General features: G+C 38.1%; 1 protein-coding gene across 6 annotated transcripts in view; it reads left to right on the top strand.

Moving 5' to 3' along the window:
• The window catches only part of elf1 (E74-like ETS transcription factor 1), a 42,564-nt gene extending 21,781 nt beyond the window's left edge, over positions 1-20,783 (top strand). For 4 of the 6 annotated variants that reach the window (XM_053630409.1, XM_053630410.1, XM_053630407.1 and 1 more), the window contains 8 exons: positions 5,965-6,301; positions 14,263-14,434; positions 14,693-14,800; positions 16,807-16,968; positions 17,318-17,401; positions 17,898-18,090; positions 18,185-18,544; positions 19,278-20,783. In XM_053630409.1, coding sequence (XP_053486384.1) covers positions 6,230-6,301; positions 14,263-14,434; positions 14,693-14,800; positions 16,807-16,968; positions 17,318-17,401; positions 17,898-18,090; positions 18,185-18,544; positions 19,278-19,848 — 1,722 coding nt within the window. In that variant the 5' untranslated portion in view covers positions 5,965-6,229 and the 3' untranslated portion in view covers positions 19,849-20,783. The remainder of the gene's footprint in view (positions 1-5,964; positions 6,302-14,262; positions 14,435-14,692; positions 14,801-16,806; positions 16,969-17,317; positions 17,402-17,897; positions 18,091-18,184; positions 18,545-19,277) is intronic. The other 2 variants (XM_053630412.1, XM_053630411.1) reach the window with 1 other exon arrangement.
• The last annotated feature ends 5,161 nt before the right edge of the window (positions 20,784-25,944 follow it).

The raw sequence follows: 25,944 nt of genomic DNA, 5'->3' as shown, positions 1-25,944 counted from the left end.
TTCTGAGTATTGCTTATGACCAAACATGCTGTTATTTGTTATGAGCAGGCAGTCCTAAAAGTAGTTATTAGCATCAACAACAGAGAAGCATTTAGCATTAACTGTGTCTGAAGCCCCCAGAAAGGCCGCAGTGAGAGAGGAGTGCAGGAGAACTTTCCATTCTCATACTGAGAGAGAAGTGTTCTGCTGTCTGTGGTCTAACAGTCAGGAAGTAGCAAGAAACCCATTGCTCAGTGATGCATTTCCTGTCACTGCAAGATTCACAGGTCAGTTTGTGGCTGTCCTCTTTCCTTTCAAAATTATCAGCATCTATTTTAACTCCCTCTCTTTTTTTGCACTCTTACAACTAAATGTGTCTGCATCAGACGCTTGTTTTTATGCTAACCACTCAAGTTTAAAACAGTATCTCAAAGACTATGATACAGGGCAAATATGTAATTATTTACACTGCTTAAGTACATTTTGTGTCAAATGAAAAGTTAATGTACATTAAATCTATGCTTGTTAAGCAGATAAATAAGCATTACCAGTCTATACCTTTTCTTTCAAGCAGGAGGTGATGTGAATTAATGACACTGTTTCAGTGTCTGTGCCTTTTGTTTTTCTGTTTTTCCACAGCTCTTTCAAACAACAACTGGTGCTCATTAGAGGATGCCCCAAGGCTTTTGTCTGTCCATAGATTAGTGTCTAAATTGTAAAACACAGTGGTGTACAAGTTTTTATGTAGTTAAGATACAATCTGCAGCCCATATTATGTGGCTTTGCTGTTTTGGCATTCTCTGGGAATTGCCTGTGTTCTTTCGTCTCTCCATTTCATGTCAAGGCAACTTAATAACTGCTGTCTTCTCATTCTATTGAATGAGCTAGCACACACATTGTTGGTGTATGACCTTTCTTTATAGTGTATAATTCAGTTGACCTTTCTTGTCTAGAGCATGGTGTGTAGCATTTTTTAAAGAAAGGAATACATTGTTTTGTGATTGGATCAGTAATTGAACCTGACAGCATAAAACTGGCAAGTAATTAGTATTTTCAAAGCAACTTAATAATTATAAACCATATTAAATCATTAGTAGTTATTAGGCAGCTACCTTTGTTGTCAGAAATAAAGACAAGTTCACTTGACCCCCCTTTGGCCCATGTTCACTATCATGTTGTTGCAGTAGCTCACACTGGCAGCACATCCCTGAGTCACATCCTCATAGGAACTGGCCAAAACAGCTATGTTCATCTGACAGGAGCTGATGACTTTGTAAAAGGGGCTTTGTTCTGGTATCACAAACAATCTACTAGCAACTTTCTCTCTATGTCTTTACTTGCTTTGTATCTTTCTTTGTCTCTTGTTGGGAGAATATTATAATGGTGTTGTATTGAATGATGCTATTTAGATACTGGAGTGAACAGGGAGGGTATGGGGAGTTTGATTTACACCCCTGTGTCTCTTTGGAAATATTCTCTGTCCAGACATCTTGCAAAGGGAGTAAGTTTTACAATGCCAGTAAGAGAGTTGGGTATAACACGTTACAAAGTAACATGGTACTGTATTCTAATTACTTTTTCTGATAACACAGTAATGTAACGCATTACATTTTAAATTTCTATAATTTGATTGTAGCGACTTATGTCAGTAAAATTACGTTACTTGCATTACAGATTTATCGTTAAGAAAACAATATTAAGTAAAATGCATTTTTTTAAATAAATCATGTTTTGCGCAGCTGCCAGGGGTGTAACCTGGCCTGGGCATTTGGGGCTGTAGCCCCAAAGATTTTTTCTTTAGTACCGAATAATTCTCCACTTGGAGTGGTTTGTCACTATGTAACTGAATGTCAGTAAAAGAAGACGGCAATGTTGTAATTTTATATCATCAGTGAACGGAGGTGAGACCAATCAGAAAGGGTCTACAGGAAAATACATGGAAACACTTGTGTCTTATTGGCTGACAGTCTCAATTCTGCCAAACGCTAGCTCACACAGTCACTGTGAGGAAAAATGGATATATGCAGATTTTTTTTTTTAGTTGAAACTGAAACAGTAACATCCTCTGATGCTGAACAGGAAAACAAATTGTGTAAACATCTATATGAATTCCAGTTTACGTGAACATGATATGAGCAGAGCATAAAGAAAGACACTGTACTTTGCATGGCACTGTAGCAGCTAAACTAGCCTAATTAGGCGTTCCTGATTCCTTGCCAAACTGAAAAGACCTCTGTGCCCTTTGCAGACCTCTTTTTTTGTTTGTCTCTTAAACGTTATCTCTTGATTTCTCTCTTTCTTAAAGTGTGCTTCCACTCCCATGCTATTCTGAGAGCTAAGACCTGTTTTTCTCCAAAACATATGACATCACTGTGGCCATGATGTCATTCCCCTTTTTTTTTTTGCATCAGCTGATGCGTACTGTACATATTGTATTATGTTTTTCTGCCTCATCCAAATAGTTTATTATGTTTGCCTCTATATCATGATGCATGAATGAGCTCTTTCCAAGTAAGAATTCAACTAGCAGGGTGACTCATGGTTTAGTCATTTGATTGTTTTAAACTGCCTCCTTTCATGGTCAACAGCATGCTCGGCAGAGAAAACTAAATGGGATTGGGGCTGAAAAAAGTTTATTTGGGGGAAGACAAATTTGTATACAAACTTGCCCTGTTTAATTCTGGGTTCCATACAACTAACCTATACTGATGCATCCTAGGGATGCATAAAATATTTACACCTTTGGTGGAGGAAAAAATGTGAGACGTTCTATAGTTTCTAAGTCTATCCATGTCAGCTCCACCCTGGAGAATGTTTGCTCACTGGAGTTTTGTGTATTGAGTAACAGACACGCTGTACCTCCCTCTCAGCAGGCCTGAGTGACGTGCTGCATTGCAGCTCATGGACTGAAACAAAGCTGCTGTTGTCATGCTCTCTGCAGCCATTTATAGGCTGCTGTCTTGGTGTCAAAGGCCACTCACTGTTTGCTCCCTCTGTTGAGCTGATTCATTGTTAAGATAGCGAGAAGTAGTATTACATGTACGTTTGTGCAAGATTCCACATCACCATCATCATCATCATTATCATTTGACACAGTGATGCACACACGCCCTAATGACTTTATACAAATCAGAAACACACCAGGCTCTCTATCTAGGAAACATTTTAATAAGTCTGATAACATATTCTCATTTGACAGCAGATGAACTTCACATGGTGCAAGTAATGTTCAAAAACACATCAGAGCACTGCTGAGTCTGGAGTGAACTCTTCTAATAGAATTATCAAATTTGTATTCTGATATATAATTGTGGCTGATGATGACTGCTATCCTTGGATTTTCACTTCTGATTACTTGAAGAAAAAGAAGGAAGTGAAACCATGAAGTGGAACTGTGTTAAATGATGCAAACGGCCTGTGTTAAATGATGCAGGGCTAAACTGGTTCCAGTTTCTGACCTCTGGCTGGGGAGACTGCATGAGTGTCAAAGCTTTTCAAAGCTGCAGAGAGACAGGTGCAACGTAGGTATAGAAGTGTGTGTTGTTGATGTTAGGAATTAACTGATAAAATCTAAAATATCAATATTCCACAAGATTGTCCATATAAACAGAAATAAATGTTCTATAATAACACTGTATTCGTAAATTACAGTGCAACATTCAGAAGCCAGTGTGTGTGAGCACAGTTTCGTTTTTCAGTTAATATCAGCGCAGCATTTTAAAACTGTATGTGCACCAGCATTTGCAAATTGTCTGATGCAGTGGTGGCTCAGTGGTTAAGGTGCTGGGTTACTAATTGGAAGGTTGAGGATTCAAACCTTAGCGCTGCAAAGTGTTGGGACATGTTGGGACCTTGAGCAAGGCCCTTAACCCTGTCTGCTGCAGCAGGGCCATATCATGTCTGACTGTATCAAGCTAGGATATGTGAAGAAAAGAATTTTGCTGTGCTGTAATGTATATGTAACAAATAAAGTCTTCTTCTTCTCCCATGTTGCACACATGGCAGTTGTTAAATTAAGTGCCTTTTCACAACCCTCATGAACTTAATTTTGCCTGAAAGTATATTGAGGCCATTGGCCATTACTCTGACAGCATGGGAGTTGAATGCAGAGGGCAGAATTTGCTGAATAGAGTCATGTTTCAGTTACAAGCAAGCCTGAAATTCATGTATTGGGTAAATGAACTCAAAAACCATGGAAGAATGAATGAATAAATGAGTATCATCCCTTAATTAATGAATGAATAAATAGAATATATGAATAAAATGAATAGATTTTTTTTTGCACAGAAGAGCTTGGAGGAGCTAGAATCGTAATCTGAGACATTTCTGATCTTGAGGACTGAACTGTATGTGGATACAGCACTTAAAGTGAGCTGTAAATGTAGCAGATACGTGCTTGTCCTTTAAGTTGTTGACATGTTTCTCAAACAAGAGAGCACAGTGAATTAGAAAAAAAAAACTTAAGTGTTATTTTATTCAGTTGACAACCTGAAAATGGTTTGGTGTATTGTGTGTTCTGAGGTGCTTTTTATTCACTATGATTATAAAAGTGGTGATTTAAGTTCTCGTAGCCTTCCTGTCAGTTCAACCCAGTCTGGCCATTCTCCTCTGACCTTTCAAATCACTCTCTGCCCACAGAACTGCCGCTCACTAAATGTTTTTTGTTTTTCATCATTCTGTGTAAACTCTAGAGACTGGTGTTTATGAAAATCTCAAGAGATCAGTCTGGCACCAACAACTTTAAATATGCATAAATATTGGCATGTATTTTTAACTTAAATCATCAACTCAGAATTTTGCCCTACATAATTAATGGGAACATTATGTAGGGCAATATTTATGGCCAGGTGAGGAATTTGTCATTTCTTTCCTTATGATATTACATGTTTAGCTCTCTGTCCTGATATGGATATGAATAAACATGAGTTATATCATTTGTGAAGATTGACCATGATGGATGCATTACTGGAAAGCAATGGCATATTTTTGACAGTCTTTGAGATGTGGGCTCTGACTAGCATGAATGAGGCATCTAAATCTTCTGTGAAAAAGGGAATTCTCTCAGGGACAGAAAGCTGGAAGCTGGCAATTCCACCAGGATTTGACCTACTGCTAATGCCTCATTCTTGTAATTGTCTACCAAAGCCTTTTTCTCTTGGAGATCACACAGTAGTTGTGTTTCCCTCCATGTATTTTTATGCGAATTTTGGGATATCGCATAACGCTGGATGGAAACACCAAATGCAAATAAAATCTCCAAAGTGCGCATAAAAAAACATATGCACTCATTTGAGGTAGATAATTTTTATTCAATATGAAGACATGCACATGAGCTATGATGGAAACACATTTACCGAATAAATTCCTCAATACACATCAGAAAAATTCATGTGACTTTGCCTCAACAAATTATGTGATTGGATATTTGGCTCAGAAAAGTAAAAATGGCACAATGACAATGCGTTTTCCTGTTGGAACTGGGGCACGGTGGTCAGCATAACTGAACTAACCAGTGGACCAATCTTGTTGCACAGCATCTCAAATGTTGTTTTTGTCATTCTGAAATGTCTGAGCCAAAGTCTGTCATCGAAATGATTTGGTAGAATTTTACCTTCCAAATCTGTCTTACACCATTCTGTTCCCAAATATCAGGCATGCAAGTCTGATCACAAGATAACATGAGGATTGTTATAGTGTTTCGTCTGCATGCTCTGAAGCACAAGTATTTTATTATATTGGAAAAAAGAGGCACAGTGACTTCCCTTCGTATTGATAGTTGATACTCCCTGGAAGTGACGATTTTGTACTCTTGAACACACGGGATGGAAGTGGTGTTTTATTTGCAAATGTTTTATGCAATATTCCAATTGTTCTTAAAAATTACATTTGCAACTTGGATGGAAGCATACCTAGTGATATAGCCTATTTAAACATGCCCCTAATGTGATTTCTTCTGTCCTTCTCTCCATATTTTTCTCCTTGAAGGTGTAGATGCCCTGGATTGAGCCACAAAAGTGAGGGAGACAGAAAAAGAGTGTGGACAAGACCATAAAGGGACCTTTATATCGTTTTTAGCACCTTTTGTCTTGTGAAAGTGGATAAAAATTCTTCAGCTGTGTGTCCCCCTTGAAGCTCTTCCTGTGTTGAGGGGTGTGGTGCAGAGTGGTGTGTGTGTGTGTATGTGGGGAGTATCTTGAGAGGCAGGAGAGTGCCCATCAGTCTGAGTCCTCCCTCTGTCCACTGTTGCACCATGACCACTGCAGTTCAGCCCAACGAGCTTGTCTTCGAATTTGCCAGCAGTGGCATGGATGAAATCAACCAGGTACCCAAAAGCACACACAACCACATATTTTACTAAGACACTGCATGCGAGTTACCTTTTCATTAAATCTAACATATAGAAGACAGAAGACATAACATGTACACACACTGCATTTTACTTTTGTTCTTCTGTGTGTGTGTGTGTGTGTGTGTGTGTGTGTGTGTGTGTGTGCACGTGTGTGTGTGTGATATATATAGATCAGAATTTCAGCTTTCCTTTCCTCATATTAACATCTAGAGGTGTTAAACAGCGTAGAACATGGCATCTTTTTGTTTGAACCCACCCATTTATTCAAGTGATCAAAATATTGGAACACGTGACTGATAGGTGTTTCTTGCTGCCCAGGTGTACCCTGTTAGATTAACTGTTTAAAGACTTATTATGTCTGAATGTGTACTCTTGGCTTGAACCCTAGGTTTTGCCTGTGAATATTGTATTTTTTGTTAAAAAGGATAAACCAACATGAAAATCAGAGAGCTGTCTATGGGAGAAAAGCAAGCCATTTTGAAGCTGAGAAAAAAGGGAAAATCTATTAGAGCTATTGCACACACAAATTTCATAGCCAATACAACAACTTTGAATGTCCTAAAAAAGAAAGATACCACTGGTGTACTAACAACCAGACATGGAACAGGCCAGCCAAGGAAAACAACAGCAGTTGACGATAGAAACTTTGTGAGAGCTGTCAAGAAAAACCCAATAACTACAGTTAGTGACATCATGAACAACCTTCACAGGACAGGGGTGAAGCTTTCACAATCCACTATTTGAAGAAGACTTCAACTGCAGAAATATATAGGCCATACCACAAGATGCAAACCACCCATGAGCAGTGAGAATCTGAAAGCCAGATTGGAATTCGCAAAGAAATATAGAGTTGAGCTAGAAAAGTTCTGGAACCAACATTAATCTCTACCAACGTGATAGAAAAGCTAAAGTGTGGATCTGCTCATGATCCAAAACATCCAAAGCTCATCAGTCAAGCACGGTGGCGGTAGTATCATGGCTTTGGCTTGCATGGCTGCTTCTGGAATGGGCTCACTAATCTTTATTAAAGATGTAACTCATGATGGTAACAGCAGATTAAATTCAAAAGTCTATGGAAACAAGATGTTTAAAAAAAACAACAGAGAAATGCATCCAGTCTAATTGGGAAGAACTTCATCATGCAGCAAGACAATGACCCAAGACACACTGCCAACTCAACAAAGGACTGCATCAGGGGAAAAAAGTGGAAGGTTTTAGACCGGCAAAGTCAATCACCAGACCTTAACCCAATTGAGCATGCATTTCAACTGCTGAAGAGGAGACTAAAAGGAGAACACCCCCCCAAACCAAACAGCAACTGAAAGAAGCTGCAGTGCACGCCTGGAACAGTTTGGTGATGTCAGTGGGTCACTAGCTTGATGCAGTTATTGCAAGCAAAGGATATGCAAACAAATATTAAGTGTTATTTACTTTAATTTACTTTAAGACTTTCAGTTCCTATAGTTTAGCTTACCTAAATATTGGGTGGCCTGACACCAAAAGGTGCCATGTTTTAAGTTATTTAACACATATAGATGTAAATTCACTGTAGCATTGGCCTTGCTGTTCCAATCACTTTTTCCGCATTCTGATGTTTAATGAGAATGTTAACTGAATCTGTATTTGTATCTGCATGATTTTATGCATTGTACTGCTGCCACATGATTGGCTGATTGTATAACTGCATAAATGGGCAGATGTACAGATGTTCCCATTAAAGTGGACGGTGAGTGTATATGTGTATGTGTTTGTATTGTTCAGAACAGAGAATCGCTAAGGGCTTTTGGGGGTTAGGGCCCCAGGACATTGAGGTCTGATCTGCTTACATGACAGGAGGGTGTGGGAAGGGTTAAAAACTGAGTGCAAGGAGGAGGAGTGACTGTGGGTTTCTGTCAGGGCTCAGATGGAAAGTGTGTGTGTATGTGTGAGATGGGTGAGGTGGAGATTACTCAAGAATAGATGGTTATTCAGAGGACATGGTTTGTAATAACTGCAATGTGTAGACTTTAAGTCTTTAAGTAGTTTCTTGTACTTATTATGTACTCATAAACCAGCACATCTGCTGACTTTTCTGAAATGAAATGGTGAATGTGTGTTTGTGTATGTGCTTGTCCCTCCTGCAGCTGGAACCTGCTCTGAATGCAGTGTATTTTTTGTTTGTGTTTGCATTTGTATATGTATGTGTGTGTGTGTGTGTGTGTGTGTGAATGTGAGTGTGTGTGAGAGAGAGAGAGAGACAGACAGACAGACAGACAGGCAAGTGACAACTGCAACTGTCATCTGTTCGCTGTATTCAGTCCTGTGCCACATAGATTTCAGGCCTGACCAGCCTGACCTGTTGGTTGTGGAGCCACTGGGCGTGTTCCTACTATTGTTCTAAAGAATGACACTCCTCCCTATTCCTGCATTACGGCACTTTTACACATTTACCGGCACTGTATGTGTCCTACTGGTGGGCCATAATTTCTCAAAGTTCAATATTATTAAAATAGAATTTAATATGATTTAAATTCCAATATGTGTGTGTTAGCTTATATTTATATTTGATTGTGCATGTTGATTTTTCTTCAGAGCTATGATAGAGGTGTATAGGTGCTTGTCTGGGCTCTAATTTTCAGCCAAACTGGATCAAGTTGTGCAAAGTCAGTAATTGCCACTGTATGTCAAGACATCATGTAATGACTGTGAAATTATGTCACGTCTGGATGTCTGAGTGCAGCTACTGTGAGCCTGTCTTGATACCTACAGTATGCAATTAATGTATACACATGGTCAGTTCAACTAAACTGAAGCTATAACTTGTTCATTGTATGTTGAATAAGCTAAACATAAACGTATGTTAAATAAATGGTCTAGCCCTGGGCCTTGGGTCTAGCCTCATCATGGCTAAACCTTCACTTGAAGTTAGCTTGATATTAGAACTGAAGTGTTGGGAATATGGGACATTATGTTGCATCAGCTAGTTAGACAGACTTGGTGGTTAATGGTTGTTGCAGATGACAGGTAAAACAGAAAAATGTTTACAAGAGGGAAACATGGTTTATGTTGCTGGGTTTGTTCTGACAACAGGAACAGGGAACTCAGATATGCAAAGATGTGATCCTTATCAGCTATTTCCCTTTTAGAAATTCACTTGATTACAGCAAAGAGGAAGAAGCCGCGTTTGAGGCTACATGTTGAGAGTCTCTCTTCTAGGCCTAATTTGTAAAGATATGCTAAAAATAATGGAATACTCAACAGAAGAACATGCACTAGGACTAGAAAATCTTACCTGATACCAGACAGGAACATCTCACTTGGTTTTTGCAGTAAAAATGACAGTGGCATTTCTATACCTAATATGGGTAATCCTGAAAGTAGAGGAAAACAATCTCAGACATTGCTTGTATAGAACAGATTTTTGTCCATAGCTGGTTGTAGAAGGCTGAAAGCAGGTAGAGGTCTGATATTGTGTGCTCAGTACATTGGGATGTACCCCATACTCTCTGGCATGCCACTGAATACTGCTCTGTCAAAATTCTTTGTCAGCTGGTTGATTTTAGGGCTTGTTTTCGTACCTTTATTAGGTGAATGTAGTCTACCACTAAAACAATTCTAGTTACTGTGAAACGACCATATGACACAGAAATAGTGACTTGTGGGAGAATGAAGAAGAAAACTGTGCCAAGATCATGGAAACGTACATGTGCATTTCAGTCTTACTCTTGGCAATGCTGTTGTGCACCAGTGCATCTCATTGGTTGTTTATGGTAATCTAGTCAGGCCAGAAACATTTGTATGCAGTTCTATGCAACACTGTGCATTCTATGTCAATTTAAAAGCTTTTTATTTGTTTGTTTATTTCACCTGTGCAACACAGGCCTGTGTGTTTGGTCTTTTGCACTCTGCTGCCGTCTCCTGGTGGTATAATGCAAATGTATGCATGCATTTACACTCATTGTCCACTTAAATATTAACACCTGTACACCTGCTGATTTATGCAGTTATCCAATCAGCCCTTCTGAAATACTCAAGCTCATGGTTTGAGTATTTCAGAAGCAGCTGATCTCCTGGGATTTTCACACACAACAGTCTCTAGAGCAAAAAAAAAAAAAATCCTCTGATGAGAGAGATCAGTGTAGGATGACCAGACTGGTCTGACCTGAAAGTAAGTCTATAGTAACTCAAATAAGCACTCTTTACTGTGGTGAGCAGAAAAGCATCTCAGAACACACAACACACGTTTTGTGCATGCTGAATGCTTTTCTGCTTACCATGGTTGTAGAGTGATTATATGAGTTATTATGTCCTTCCTTGCAGCTCAAACCAATATATATATATTTTATAAAAATATATATATATTTTTTTAAGCAAACTTATGCTTTGCTGTCATTATATCACTACATCAGATGCCAGTAATCATCTAATCAGTCTGTTTTTGTAATTCATATTCTGTTGCAGTCATTTGTCTTGTTTACAACCCAAATTCCAAAAAAGTTGGGATGCTGTGTAAAACGAAAATAAAAACAGAGTACAATGATCTGCAAATCTCATAAACCCATATGTTATTCACAATAAAACATAGAAAACATCAAAATGTTTAAACTGAGTAAATGTACCATTTTAAGAAAAAAAAGAGATAATTTTGAATTTGATGGCTGCAACAAGTCTCAAAAAATTTGGGACGGGGCAACAAAAAGCTGGACAAGTAAGTATTACTAAAAAGGAGCAAAGACACACAGGAGGCCGTTGTCAGGTGGTCAAATGAGTTTTTCTTTTCTTTTGTTTTTTTTGGTGTTCAGGGGGTGGGAGTGTGTGTGAGTGCGCGTGCTTGCGTGCAGGCAGGAGTTGCAGGATTTTGCCGGAGTCGCGCCGGTGCTTCCCGGATAAATGAGGGCTCTTTTGGGCCGTAAGGCAACGCCGCACGCGCAGTCAGGGAACGGTGGCCTCGCCTGGATTCGAATGTTCTGAAAACACGCAAGGGACAAGGGTGAAAATCAATATTGCATGCCCGTGATCTTCGGGCCCTCAGGCATTAAAAACAGGCATGATTCTGTAATGGAAATCACTGCATGGGCTCAGAAACACCTCCAGAACTCATCGTCTGTGAGCAGAGTTTGCTCTGCCATCCATAAATGCTGGTTAATGCTCTATCATACAAATAAAAAGCCATATGTGAACATGATACAGAAACGCTACCGTCTTCTCTGGGCCAAAGCTCATTTAAAATGGACTGAGTGGAAAACCGTTCTGTGTTCAGACGAATTGAATTTTGAAATTCTTTTTGGAAACCATGCCTTTTGTTGCCCCGTCACAACATTTTTGAGACGTGTTGCGGCCATCAAATTCAAAATTACCTTAAAATGGGACATTTCCTCAGTTTAAACATTTGATATGTTTTCTATGTTCTATTGTGAATAACATATGGATTTATGAGATTTGCAAATCATTGCATTCTGTTTTTATTTACATTTTAGACAGCATCCCAACTTCTTTGGAATTCGGGTTGTAGGTCTTTCAGAGAAATAATATAAAGTCACTGTCTCTATTCCCACTGCAGTTTGATTAAGAGCTTTAGCAGGGCATATACGCACACACACATTTATATACAAACACACACACAATGCTGCATGCTGAAACTGAGAGAAATTGCAGCAGAATGATGGCCGATTTTTCCCACTTGACTTTGTCAACTCTATAGCTCAAAAAAGATAGGACATTCAGAGAAAATACATGAAACAGAGTAAAAGAAAGAAAGACCATTCATGATTTTATGTCTGGTATTGTCTGTTAAAAAAAAGCCTACAATGCATGGCATGCAATTTCTTATAATTATATCATCTAGCACAAAATATTTCCCCCCTGCACTGGGTTGCTGTGCCCCACTCACACAGGAATGCGCCAGTGGAGCTGTTATTCTCATTATTCCATTCCAATTGATATAAAACAAGGTCACATCTACCTACTGAATGATATAATATTGTACAGTACCATGAGTGAGCCTGAATTATGACTATAATTTTGATGTTCAGCGACATTCATGCTCAAAATACATTCTATAAGATGTTAAGTATAATACATAAAGTTTTCAGAGAAACAGGATGTTTCTGACAAATGTCCTTAATCAAATATACAAACAAAATGTTTCTGAGGCTGCATGAGTTGAAAGCATTAGATATTTGAAATGGTTCATGAAAACATCACATTCCATCCCATTCCACACCGATCAGCCATAACATTAAAACCACTTTGCCTAATATTGTGTAGGTCCTGCTTTTGTCACAAAAACAGTTCTGACCCATCAAGGCATGGATTCCACAAGACTTCTGAAGGTATGCTGTTGTATCTAGCATCAAGATGTTAGCAGAAGATCCTTTAAGTCCTGAAAGTTGTGAGGTGGGGCCTCCACAGACTTTTTTGTCCAGCACACCCCAGAGAAGTCCACACCTTGAACTCTGTCATGTTCCTCAAACCATTCCTGAACAATTTTTGCAGTGTGGCAGGGTGCATTATCCTGCTGAAAGAGGCCATTAGTGAATACCGTTGCCATGAAGGGGTGTACTTCATCTGCAACAATGTTTAGGTAGGTGGTATGTGTCAAAGTAATTCATATGAATGCCTGGACCCAAGGTTTCCCAACAGAACATTGCGCAGAGCATCACACTGCTCTGCCAGCTTGCCTTCTTCCCATAGTGCATCTCCATACCCACTGCTGAAAACTAAAATCATCAATGTTCCATTACTTTGGATATGCCAAAAACGAAAGGGGGGTTGTCCTAGAGGACAGATATCCAATTTGCAAAAAAAACCCAACAAACTAAATAAACAAACAAAAAAAATCCTTCCATGCAGATCAAGGAGATATGTCCTGCTTATAACTTTAATCCCTAACGGAAAAACATGTGAACCATGAGCACCGTTTCCATCCCATGTGTTCAAGAGAACAAAATCGTCACTTATGGGGAAACTGGCACAAAGCATCAATACAAATAGAAATTGCTGAAACTGGGGAAGTCACTGTATCTCTTTTTTTCCAATATAATAAATGACTTGTACTTCAGAGCACACAGATGAAATGCTATCACAAACCTCATGTTATCTTGCAATAGGAGGAGAAAGGAAAGGGAAAGGAATTTGGGAAAGGAATCGTGTGAGACAGTTTTGGGGTAATTATACTAAATTATTTCTATGACAGACACTGGCTGTGCAACAAGATTAGTCCAGTTATGCGACCCACCGCGCCTCAGCCACGTACCATGTAACCCAAAAGACCTGCTATTTTGGAGACGATGATGATGATCTTGTTACAGTGGCACCTGTCAAGGGGTGGGATATATTAGGCAGCAGTTATTCACTTCACCTGTCAGTGGTTTAAATATTGTGTTGATCGATGTGTGTGTGTGTGCGCGTGCATGCGTGAGAGCTGTAAAAAAGTATTTGCCCTAATCCTGATTTTGTCTGTTTTTGTCCCATACCCAGTAGTTTTAGATCTTCAAATGAAATACAACATAAACCAAAGGCAACCTTTGTTTTATGTTGCTGTATTGTGTGTGAACACACAATACAGTTTTTATTTATTTATTTTTATTGAGGCAAAAAAAAGTTATCCAGCACAATTTAAAAACTGCATTTTGTGTTTACTCAGGTTGCCTTTGTTTTATCTTAGGTTTTCTTTTCATTTATGAAACAATTTAGTATGAGATATACACAAAAACAGAAGAAATCTGGATGGGGCAAATTCTTTTTCACAGAACTGTATGTATAGGCTCGTATGTATACTTATATATACACTTATATATAAGTATATATATATATATATATATACTTGTTTTAACATGAATATACATGAGTATACTTATATATACTTATGCTTTAACATGAGTATATTTGCACTGTTTATTTGGTAATTATAGATTAATAGGTTAATGGCATTGCTCTGGGTGTGTGTTTGGCAGCTGGATGACCCATCTGTGTTTCCAGCGGTGATCGTGGAGCAGGTGCCGGCTGCTGACCTCATGCAAGTGTACTCAGGGTTGGAGGCTGATGAGGTCACCAATGGTATCATGGTAGACACCATGCAGGATGTAGTGGAGGAGAACATTATGGTGGGAAATGTAGGGCTGTCTGGTGAGTCTGACATGTTATCTGACCGTCATAACAAATCATTTCAGCTGGAATTGTTTTTCATCTTGGTTATGATTAGTGTTGGGGTAGAATTAACTACATAACAACCCAATATCTTTTTTATATCACAATATGTGATATTTTCAATTTTTCGATCAAAAATAATTTTGTTATATTGTGGCCTTAGATTTGGTTAGGATCATCCTGTATAATAAAATTCAGATTTAGCTCTAATGTAAACTCCTATTTCATTGGCTATAGTAGAGACTCCAGTCTCTGGAGGAGAAGATAATGTAGAGACCATTGAGGCAGCTGAGGCTTTGCTGAATATGGAGTCTCCCAATAACATCCTGGATGAGAAACGCATGAGTATGACATGATATATTTTCTGTTGTCTAAGCATGTGTATTTTGATATGTTAGAGTTTCTTGAATCCACAGCACATTAAATTCTCATGAATAATATTTAATTAATGTAAAATATTTCAAGAGCCTATTTTTTTTCCTAAAGAATGCTCTTTAGTTTGTGAAAATGTTAGGGCTGCACAATTAATTGAATATTGATCTCGGTTACGATTTGGACTGCCCACGATTACATGAACATGAGCGACTGCGATATTGACGTTTAAAGTTCGCCCCGTGCTCATAGAAAACTCCACTGCAGATCAAATCAAGTACTTCCTAAACTTACAGCCAACTTATGACATAAAATACGCCACTAAAACCCCACTCATGATTTTTTAAATGCTTTTACGTGTATTGAGAAAGGCGGTTGCTACCTGTCACGTAATGAAGGTTTAGGATGGATGCAAGTGCAGATAATAGCTTTATTGAAGAGAGGCAGACAAATCCAAAGCGTGAGACAATAGAGTGGTCAAAAACGGGCAAAAGGTCAGGCGATCAGCAAACAGGCCTAAATAAGGCTAAACAAGAATCAAACAATGAGGTTGAGAACAGGATCAAAACTATGTGACGTAAAACTATGAACAAATGCTTGGTACACAGAAAACTCACGCATTACTTTGCTTCAAACAATGAGACACGAGGGGTTTAAATAACAAACGTAATTAAGGGGGAACACAAAACAGCTGAGACTAATGATGACACATAAGGAAGCAACCAATGACAATACACTGATGGAGACAGGACAGAAATCATAACAAATGCACATGTAGAAAGTAAACAAAGTCAATATCACTAAAAAACCCAGAAGCATGCGCTTGCGCTGCGAGCTTCGCTTCGGGTTTCAGAGCACGCTGCGTGCTCCAGCGCTTGCGCAAGGGGAAATCATGTCACTAACATGTTGCTAAATGGGACTACAGACGTTGTCGGGGACATTAAACGACATCATGCCGAACAAGAAAAAACTTTGCAGATAAACTGGTTCAGGTATGCTGTGCACAATTCCCAAAAACAAAATGTGGATGAAGATTCATCCACAGAGTAAATCCGTATTATGGAAATCACGTTTGTAAAAGTAGTCGGAAGCTTGGTGATTGTGACGTTGAAGTTGAGTGACTGTGGTGTAGTTCGTTTATAGCATATGGTTAGCTTTTTATTTCTGGTGATTGTATTTAGGCTTCAAACTTCATAAAAGTTGTGTCAATTTGTGAAAATTATCTTGATGGACAAAACGTGTTAATATTGTAAAGTTTTGTTGATCACAGAACTTATTTTTTTTGCAATAATCCAAAAGCCTATGGGAAAATCCTATTGGGTTTTTGTCGAGGAAACCGGTGTGATGCTAACTTCCAGGTTTCGGTATCAAATGACGTCATCCCTGTGCCACTCTATTGGGTGATTTGGCTGCGTCTCTCCTCATGCAAACACTGTTATTGCCTTTTCTGCATAGGCATAAATTGTTTCATTTGGTTGCTTATTGTTATATTTGATGTATATCTTCATTTGGTTCATGGCATTTTTATTTTTACTTATCCTATATTTTGGGTACAATTTTATTTATATTTTGCCTCTACGAGATGATGCACTTTAAGGACCAGTCTAATTTGATGCAAAGATTTGTAGATTAGCAGGAATGTAGCACAACATGGAGGTGAATGCAGTGGTTTGTTTATTTAAATGTGAAAGTGAAATAAAAATATGTTGTCCCTAAAATCAAAGAATAATCGTGATAAATAATCGTGATCTCAATATTGATCAAAATAACCGTGATTATCATTTTGGACATAATCGTGCAGCCCTAGAAAATGTAAGGATATAGTATCATAAATTTTGTTTTTTTGTGTTTTTGTAAGGAAGCTAATAATGTTAATTCTTCTTTAATATTTAATAATTACATATCAGAACTTGGTTTGCATTTTTGGATACCTAATTTAGATTTTTGCTCACACACTGGTCTTACTTGGTAATGTGTAGTTCACACATATGGATCTCTGCTGGATCCAGACCTGACCTACATATCTTTGCGGCCGGAGCAACTTAATGCTGACTGCATAGATGTCTCTCTGGATGAAGAAACATCATCTATGGATGAGATTCCTCAGAAGAGTCCATCCAAACCACCTAGGAAAAATAAAGGTACTACAATAGCACATACTTTCCAGTAGGTGGTGTTGTAAATCCATACTCTAATTTGTATTTTTCCAATAGAACACACAAATAAGAAGATATAATTTTACAAATAAAGTAAACAGCTTCTATTGGTTAATAGTTGATAAATTTAGCTACATTTGTCTGGTGCAGGAAATCCCTGCTGAAGTATTAGGTGTGTGTGAGACAGGTTCATGAAAGTTTTTATATTAAGATAAAAACAGTATTGTGAGAATTAGAGAGATAGATTAAGAATTAAGATTAATAAAGAGATTTATAATATAATTTTATGATTAATAAAGCAAGAGATTAATCATTTTTATTTCACTTTTTGCAGTGCGCAAACCTAGGGTGGTGCGCCCTTGTTCCCCCATCACCAATCCCTCTCTCCCACTGAAGAAAAAGAGTAAAGAAGGAAAAGGTAAATCCTGCTGCAGAGGTGGAGACATGCATATACTAAAGTTAGTCTTCCATGCCTCATTGTCCTCAGTGTCTCTGATGTTGTCACCTATCCATTCTTGAGGGATTGAATCATGGCTGCTTAACTGATGAAGGGTACTTAAAATGCTCTGTTTCTGAGTGAAATGAAAGTCATAGTGGGCAAGAGGGCATGATGATGTCATCCCCTTGTGGCTTCTTACTCTTCTACACTACTCCTCTGGGTTGCAGTTTTGTGCTGCTTCTGGCCAAAGCACCTGACAAACAAGAATAATCTCCTGCCTGACCCTTCAAATTAATTCTAGGCCTAGTTCAGGGCCGGAGTACAATTGATTTATTAAGGTTATGAGCAGAAATACTATAATTTCACCTCTAATTCCATTTTTAAAATATAACCCAAGGAGTACGAAGTGAAATATGCAAATGTATAGTAGTTTGAATAGTCCTTTTTTTTCATTTTCATCTTTCTCTTGACGTAGGTAACACGATTTATCTGTGGGAGTTTTTGCTGGCTTTGCTGCAAGACAAAAACACATGTCCCAAATACATCAAGTGGACACAGAGAGAGAAGGGTATCTTTAAGCTAGTGGACTCCAAGGCTGTATCCAAGCTGTGGGGAAAGCACAAGAACAAGCCTGATATGAACTATGAGACCATGGGAAGGGCTCTCAGGTAACTGCTGTAGCAACCCAATCAAAAGCAAATGTGAAAAAATGTCCTATGTTTCATGATCTCTTTTCTCTCCTTTGTCATTTTGTCTTCTTAGGTATTACTACCAGAGGGGCATTCTTGCCAAAGTTGAAGGTCAGAGGCTTGTGTACCAGTTTAAGGAGATGCCTACAGACTTGGTGGTGATTGATGAAGATGATGGGCAGTGTGGAGACTCCAGCCCTGGTTTTGGCAGTCAGCGCTCCAACTGCCACAGTCGTGTCATGAGCCGCGGAGCATTGCGTGCCCAGGGCAAAGGGTCAGGCCACGCACAAACTAAGGCAGTGAAGAAGGAGCCAGGTGCCAGTGTGCTCTACCAGAATGCCAAATATAAACAAAGTGAGCAGCTGCTGCAGACTGTACATGTGCTGCAGCCAAACCAGGGGGCTGCTGTTCCTGCTCCTGCACACACAATGAGGTGAGTAAAGCAGATGTGAACAAAATATCTGGGTTTCTATTAACTTGTGTATTGGAATAAAAAAAGGGCAAAATATTGCTGAACTGAGAGTCTTAAATGAAAAGGCAAAATGATTATATCTTTTACAAACTGTTAGTAAATATGCCTAATATTGTAAATATCTGCATGTGGCAAGTGCTATGCTCTAGAAATGTAAAACTGCTAAATGATGAATAGAACGGATTGAATAGTAAGTGGTGTGATACGTTATGTAGTGAGAAGACATGGTAGCTCCTGGGAGGCCATAAGACTTCCATTCCTGCTTAAACTGATAATCTTACCTGGATAAACTGTCACGTCCTACCAATCTCAAGACTCCTGTACATAATATGATCATACTGAACACTCTACCCTTTTCAATATGTGTAGTACTCTTTACCTTTTCAGTATATGAGTAATACTGTAATAATCCTACTACTTGGGGTCACCCAGAAGAGGATGGAATCCCTTTTCAAGTCAGGGTGTCTTCCTTGTGTTGTCTTGCCATTATTGCCCTTGGTTTGCTCTCTAGGGATCTGGATTTACATCCAGATTTCTGCAAATCTGCTTTGTGACATTGTCTATTAAAACACTATAAAAATTTAATTGAATTAAAGTTGGGAAAGTACATTTTTGGGAACTTCACTAAATTTCAGATGATCTGTGTGTCTCTAATGACAGTTCCTGCTTACTTTATCTGTATCTGTCTTTACAGAGCCATTAACATGCCTGCCACTGTTCCCATGGTCCTTACATCCGGATCGCAAGGAGGAGCACCAGTCACACTGCAAACGGTGCCCCTGTCTGTACTGGCCAACAGTGACTCTCTGAATGGTCTGACCCGTGTGGTTACACTCAATGCCAATGGGCAGCCTGTGGTAGCGCAGCAGCCTGGTACTGTCATTGCCACTGTGCTGAAGCCTGGAGAGCTTCAGAACTTGCAGGTAAAAGAGGAGATCCTGGAGCCACAGTTCCTGCAGTCGCTGGTCAATGGCAATCCATTCTACAAGGAGGAGACGGATGGGGAGTCATCTGAGCTTGGCCATAGGACTGTGATTGTTGGTGTTGCTAGCCAGGGCATGTGCCAGCTTACTAACGGACACTCAGAGGCAGGGGCAGAGCTGGCAAGCAGCCCCAGTGAAGGTCTAACCCCAGTGGAAGAGCTGGAGGTGAAGAGCGAAATTGCCGGAGCCAAAGAGTTGCTAGATTGCCCGCAAGTGCCTATTGCTGTGCAAATACCCACTTCCCAGTTCATCCAGGTAAAAACAGAGCTCTCTGAGACCTAAAAAGTTAACCAAGGTCAGGAGACCGCAGACTGTGCTTAAATAATTCAGTGATAGTCACCTGAGGACAATTGTTTACTCACAATATTGTGATATTGTGCTTAAATTTGAATATTAAGGGATATAAAGATCTAATGGCTGGCTCTGTGGCATCACCTTCAATCCAATATGCAATCCTGTAATCAGAGACCAGCCATTTATTGGACCAGGGATTGTTCTGCCATGTGCCAGTTTCTTATTATGTTTCATCTCCTTAGACTTACCTGCATTTTTTAATATGCTCCACCTAAAACAGAGCCAACAGCACATTGAAGTGTTGACACAGAGCTGCTATGGAACAAAAATAACCCAATATATCGTAGGTTCAAGAATATTTTCACTTAAAAGGGGTGAAGTCTTTGCCTGTGGTTTATTGCTGTCCAGACTGAAAGAGTGCCTTCTGTAACTGGCACAAATGGTTGGAATTATTTTTTTTTAAATATATCTTAGATTTGGTGTGAGAATATGCTGATGGAAAAATGTTGTTGTGGACTACAGACTTTGCCTATAAAACCACATGGCTGAGACCAGGTTATTTTCAAATCATATTACAAAGATTCCTAAAGGATTTGTTGTGCTACTATGGAAATGGGCATTTCCTGTCATAAGAGAAAACTTAATTAGACCTTTATATATTTACTGAATACAGAGACAGTACAATGGCAGATTCCCTAATCATCTGCTACAGAAGCAGAGTATTTCTCCATTATTCCTTAATCAATTTTATATAAATCAAATGTCATATAAGACAGAATATACAGTATATAAATATATATGATATATAATTGAGTTTATGGCCACACATTTATTTATTTTGTGAATTTCTAAATTCTGTATAAAAGGTAATTTTTTAAAATTGTAATAAATATTGGGATCATGCAGTGTAATATATATATATATATATATATATATATATATATATATATATATATATATATATACACATACATACATACATATAAAATATGTTATTTCAAGCTACATGTTAGTTTTATTGCAAGTTGTATATTTCAGTTCAAAGCATTCCATGTCCTTGGCACCCTTTACATATTTTCAATATAAGGGTAACATTTTTTTTTTACATATATAGAGCTTTATGAAATTGATCTCTGCCTTGGTATCTATTGTGATGTTTTTAAAGCCTTTATTTCTACAGATCTTATTTCTTTCTGTTTCTACTCTGACATACTCTTACTCCATCACAGTGAGGCAAAACAAAATGGCCCCATTTACACCTCATCATTGTAGACATCTTGAATATCAGGATTATATGCAGAGGATATTGTGTAAAATATATGTGTTTTATATATATATATATATATATATATATATATATATATATATATATATATGTATGTATGTATGTATGTATGTATGTATATATATATATATATATATATATATATATATATATATATATATATATATAAATGCACCCATGATGCATTTGCATCAGTTTTTGTTCCACTTCATGAGGGGATGCGCATGTTCTGACAGTGGCAATTTTAAAACATGTTAGCAAAAAGAAATTGGAAAAAATACAACTGTCATTCAAAAAATAACTAAAATCAGCTGATCTGCATATTAACTCACAATACAGCTATCAGCCTTCAGTCCGGCAAACCAGAGATCCAAGGTTAAATACTTGGGATTAAGATCTTATCAGGACACAATCCAGACACACAATGCTCAGGGTAAAAGGTAAAAGGGCTCAATCATTCTCCTCCTTATTGAAAATATCTTCAATGCATTTAAAAAAACATATTATTGGGTTTTAGACCTAGTTCTGTGCCTTTTTATATGAGTTAAATATATTTATTCGTAGTCTTCTCACATCTAATGTAATTTTCTATCTATGGCATACTTTCTAAGTATACCATCTATAATCTCTGAGACAGGTGGTTTTAATAGCTGCCTCTCCCCTAGCAGATAGTGGGCATGTTGTAGCTATATTGATCCTGGACTCAATTTGTGCTAAATTAGTTGCAGTCAGGAGTGAGCACAGATTCAATGGTCTGAAATGCAGTAGCTGCACTGGGCATGGAGTCACAATGCTCTGACAATCAAGCTTACAAATTATGTGATGCTGATATGAAAATCATTGACATTCATGTGATGAAGAAATTATCTTACCTAGCACATTGTGCAATAAAGAAACAACTGCCTAAGAACTTGCTTTGGGGTAAATGTATACCAGCTCTCTTGGGTAAATGTATCCCTGCCTGTTTCTTAACCTCATCTGCTTTTTGGGGCCGTTTTCCATATGTTCGATGTAGTTTTGTTTTTATTTTTTATTTTGTTTTATTTTATTTTTTACAATAAAAAAGATACAAAAAAAAGTTTTTAAAAATTTTTTATTGCTTCAACAGAAACGTTTGAACTTCTGTCCACTACAGCTATGGCAAGTAAATAAATCCTTAGCTGTAAGGATCATCTGCAGAGATAACTGCAGACCCTGCAGGGAGATATGTTCGTTGTTGCATGCACAAGAAACAGGTTGTTCCTCTCTGTGTGTCCTTACATGTTTTATCTAGTAATGTGAATTAACACAAAACCTTCCTATGAGGTCAGACCTACTCTGAGTATGTACAAACATCTTGCTGAGAGTTGAATTTGTTGGAGGCTGTTCATTTTCCAGCCATATGTGCTCCAAATCATCTCATCTGTTCAAATAGAAAACTAAAGAGTGTTGAGATGGCTTCAGATAAAACTGCAATCTGTTAACATTACTGAGCAAAAGGAAGCTGACAAGAGCAATTGTTTGAAATTTCTTTATATGTTTATTAGATTTCATGCATGCTTTGATGATTTTTGTCTTTGTGAAGAATGCAAAACACTGATAGGCAGCTCTAATCAGTAAATAACTAAATGTTTATATTCAGTAGTGTGAGATGGTGTATAGCTTGTGTACAATCTTTATCTCTGCTGTAGGTGAGTGAAACCCAAATGCACAATTACTAATGAGCTGATGCAGGTGATAGGAAAAGGGCATCAATGAATTGGATTTAAGAACATGTGCTAAATTAAACTAAATTAAACTATTGTGTTCACAAATGACCTGAAATATTCATCGAATGTTTTCCTATTTTTATATTTGCAACTCTGAAGGTGGCATGGTTTGTGATAGAAACATCACTGTGTTACTCAAATGGCAGACTTTCTGAGGCAAATTCCGTGTGTGTGTGTGTGTGTGTGTGTGTGTGATAATGGAGTCATCTGGCAGCTGGTCCATGTTGTAGCTCCCTGCCCTCAAGTATCCTATTCATACACTTCTGCAGAATACAAAGCACTCTCAATTCCACTGGCAAAACAAATCAATATGCAGACAAAATAAAACAATAACAGACAACACACACAACATAAGAAATCTAGAGGCAGGTAAAACCATAAGCACATATAAATAAAAATAGCAACAAGGGATGTTGCTTACATTTTATAACTACAAAACGATATAAGAATGAATTTCCACTTGCAAGTGCCATTGACACGGCTAAAATTAAAGTTACACAGTACACTTAATTAATCCATAATAGATCAGATGTATAACATCAGGAAATATTGCAATATGTGAAGTTTGACCTTCCAGAAAAAGCAGAGGTCAGTGAATACACTTACATTTTTTTTCTTTGATTCACTCTGAAAAAAATAAATAAATAATAATTGTACTTGAGGAACAGCAAAGAATAAGGATTTGAGTAGGCCTACACTTTATGGATCCTTTTGAAGCCGTATCTTCTCGACATCTGCTGCAGGAATAGCTCAGTGCACGTTCAGTTGTGTGTGTGTGTGATAGAGAGAGAGAAATATATACAGGACTGAGCACAGACCGCAGATACGGATGATATAGGCAGATACTTAAAGGTGCGAAAAGGTAAACCCACAAGATTTCTTATGCTACCGGGACATCGATTATTTTCTATATACGCTTACCAGCTTGTGACAATCAACATTGTTGTTTGCACACTGTGCCAGATGATGGCAGTAGTGCTTCATCTCAGTACGGCACCATAAGTGTAGCAGTACAGGAGAACATACTATTTGGTAGGGTAGGGTAGTATGCGATTTTGAATGTAGCGTTTGCATGTACCGCGCACTGCATACATGTACCGTACAGGTCTTGTGTCGAACTCCATTTCCCCGTCGGGATAGGTTTCCTCTAGCCACACCCCGCCCAAACCAAGAAAAAAGCGCGCGTGGACAAACTCACCCCCAAAATGCTGTGCTCGTACCACTGAGGTACTATGGAAAGCCCTAAGACTCAAAACTAACGTTTAACGACTTTTATCTGTAGAACGTATTCCAGAAGTGAAAGGCATATTTCACGACTGTCTAGTTATATTTTGAAAATGGGGTAACAGAACACCTACTGTTATTTCTTTCCATATATAATGTTATATTTGTGAGAGAGTTTTCATTTTGACACTTTTGGAAGAAATGTGGGCTCACTCATATAACTATAATTGTGTGATTTGGCTACAAGAGAGCTCTGTTGTCCACTTCAGTTCAGCTGTTTAGAGTAAACTAAATATGATGGTTTTCCATCCCAACAAGCCACTTTCAGAGAAATGGAAGATTAAAAACAAACAAACAAACAAACAAACAAAAAAAAAAACCACACACAACAGCATACAAGGTTTTAGCTTTTATCTTTGTCTTAACACCACCTCCATCATAGCACATTTGTCCATCATAGCAGGGGGAACACATCCTGACAGTTGGGAATGGTACAGTCAGATACTGTTCCCCCTGTGTTCAATAAGAAAGGAAGCTCACAAAAGTATTACATAGAAAACTTTAACGTCATCCCCCATCAAAATTTGCAACTCATTTTCAAAATATTTTTGATCACACAGAGCATAGCTCAGAAATCCACCTGATCAGCCAACTATGAAATTTTTTCCCCTTACTGACTATAGAGCACATAAAAATCCTGTAGATAAAAATGGGACTTGAGTTTGCCCCTCTACCAGCATCATTTTGTGAACTCTTTCCCGTCAACTGGAGTTATCCCAAGTGATTTCAAGCTTATTATCAAGCCCTTGTTAAAAAAGAGTTGCATGGATTCAACTATAGTCAATCATTTTAGACCCATCTCAAATCTTCCCTTTTTAAGTAATATTTATAAGTTGAAAATTGAATTTAAATAATTAAATGAATACCTTCTACAGTGCTGTGAAAAAAAAATACTTTTCTGATTTTGTGCATCTCATACTAAATAGCTTTAGATCTTCAAACAAAATACAACATAAAACAAAGGCAACCTGAGTAAACACATAATACAATTAAAAAAAAAAAAAACTTTATTGAAGCAAAAAAAAAAAAGTTATTCAACACCTATCACCTATGTGAAAAAAAAAACAAATTGGCCCTTAAATGGAAAATATGGTTGTGCCACATTTAGCAACAATAATTGCAACCAAATGCTTTTGATAACTGGAGATCCATCTCTCACTTACTTCTAAGACTAGGAGTTACTCCTATGCTTTGCATCATTGTCTTGCTGCATAATACAGTTGCACTTGAGTTTCAAATTACAGACTGAAGACCGGACATTTTCCTTTAGGATTTTGTGGTAGAGAGCAGAATTCAAGTTTCCCTTAAGTATTGCAAATTGCCCAGGCCCTGAGGCAGCAAAGCATCCCCACACCATCACACTTCCACCACCATGCTTGACCGTAGGTATGATATTCTTTTTGTGGAATTCTGTGTTTGGTTTACGCCAGATGTAACCATGTCTTCCAAACAGTTCCACTTTCGACTCATCAATCCACAGAACATTCTCCCAAAAGGTTTGAGGATCATCAAGGTGTGTTTTGGCAAAATTCAGATGAGCCTTAATGTTCTTCTGGGTTAGCAGTGGTTTTCGTCTCGCCACTCCATGGATGCCATTTTTACCCAGTATTTTTCTGATAATGGAGTCATGAACAGTGACCTTTGTTGATGTAAGAGAGGCCTGTAGGTCCTTTGATGTCCTTTTGTCATTCCTAGATGAGTAGTTACTGTGCTCTTGGAGGAATTTTGGAAGGTTGGCCACTTCTGGGAATGGCTCTCACTGTGGTC

This window comes from Ictalurus furcatus, chromosome 8, assembly GCF_023375685.1.
Source record: "Ictalurus furcatus strain D&B chromosome 8, Billie_1.0, whole genome shotgun sequence".
NCBI lineage: Eukaryota > Metazoa > Chordata > Actinopteri > Siluriformes > Ictaluridae > Ictalurus > Ictalurus furcatus.
The sequence above is the reverse complement of the archived record's forward strand: the minus strand, read 5'-3'. Positions and strand labels throughout refer to the sequence as shown.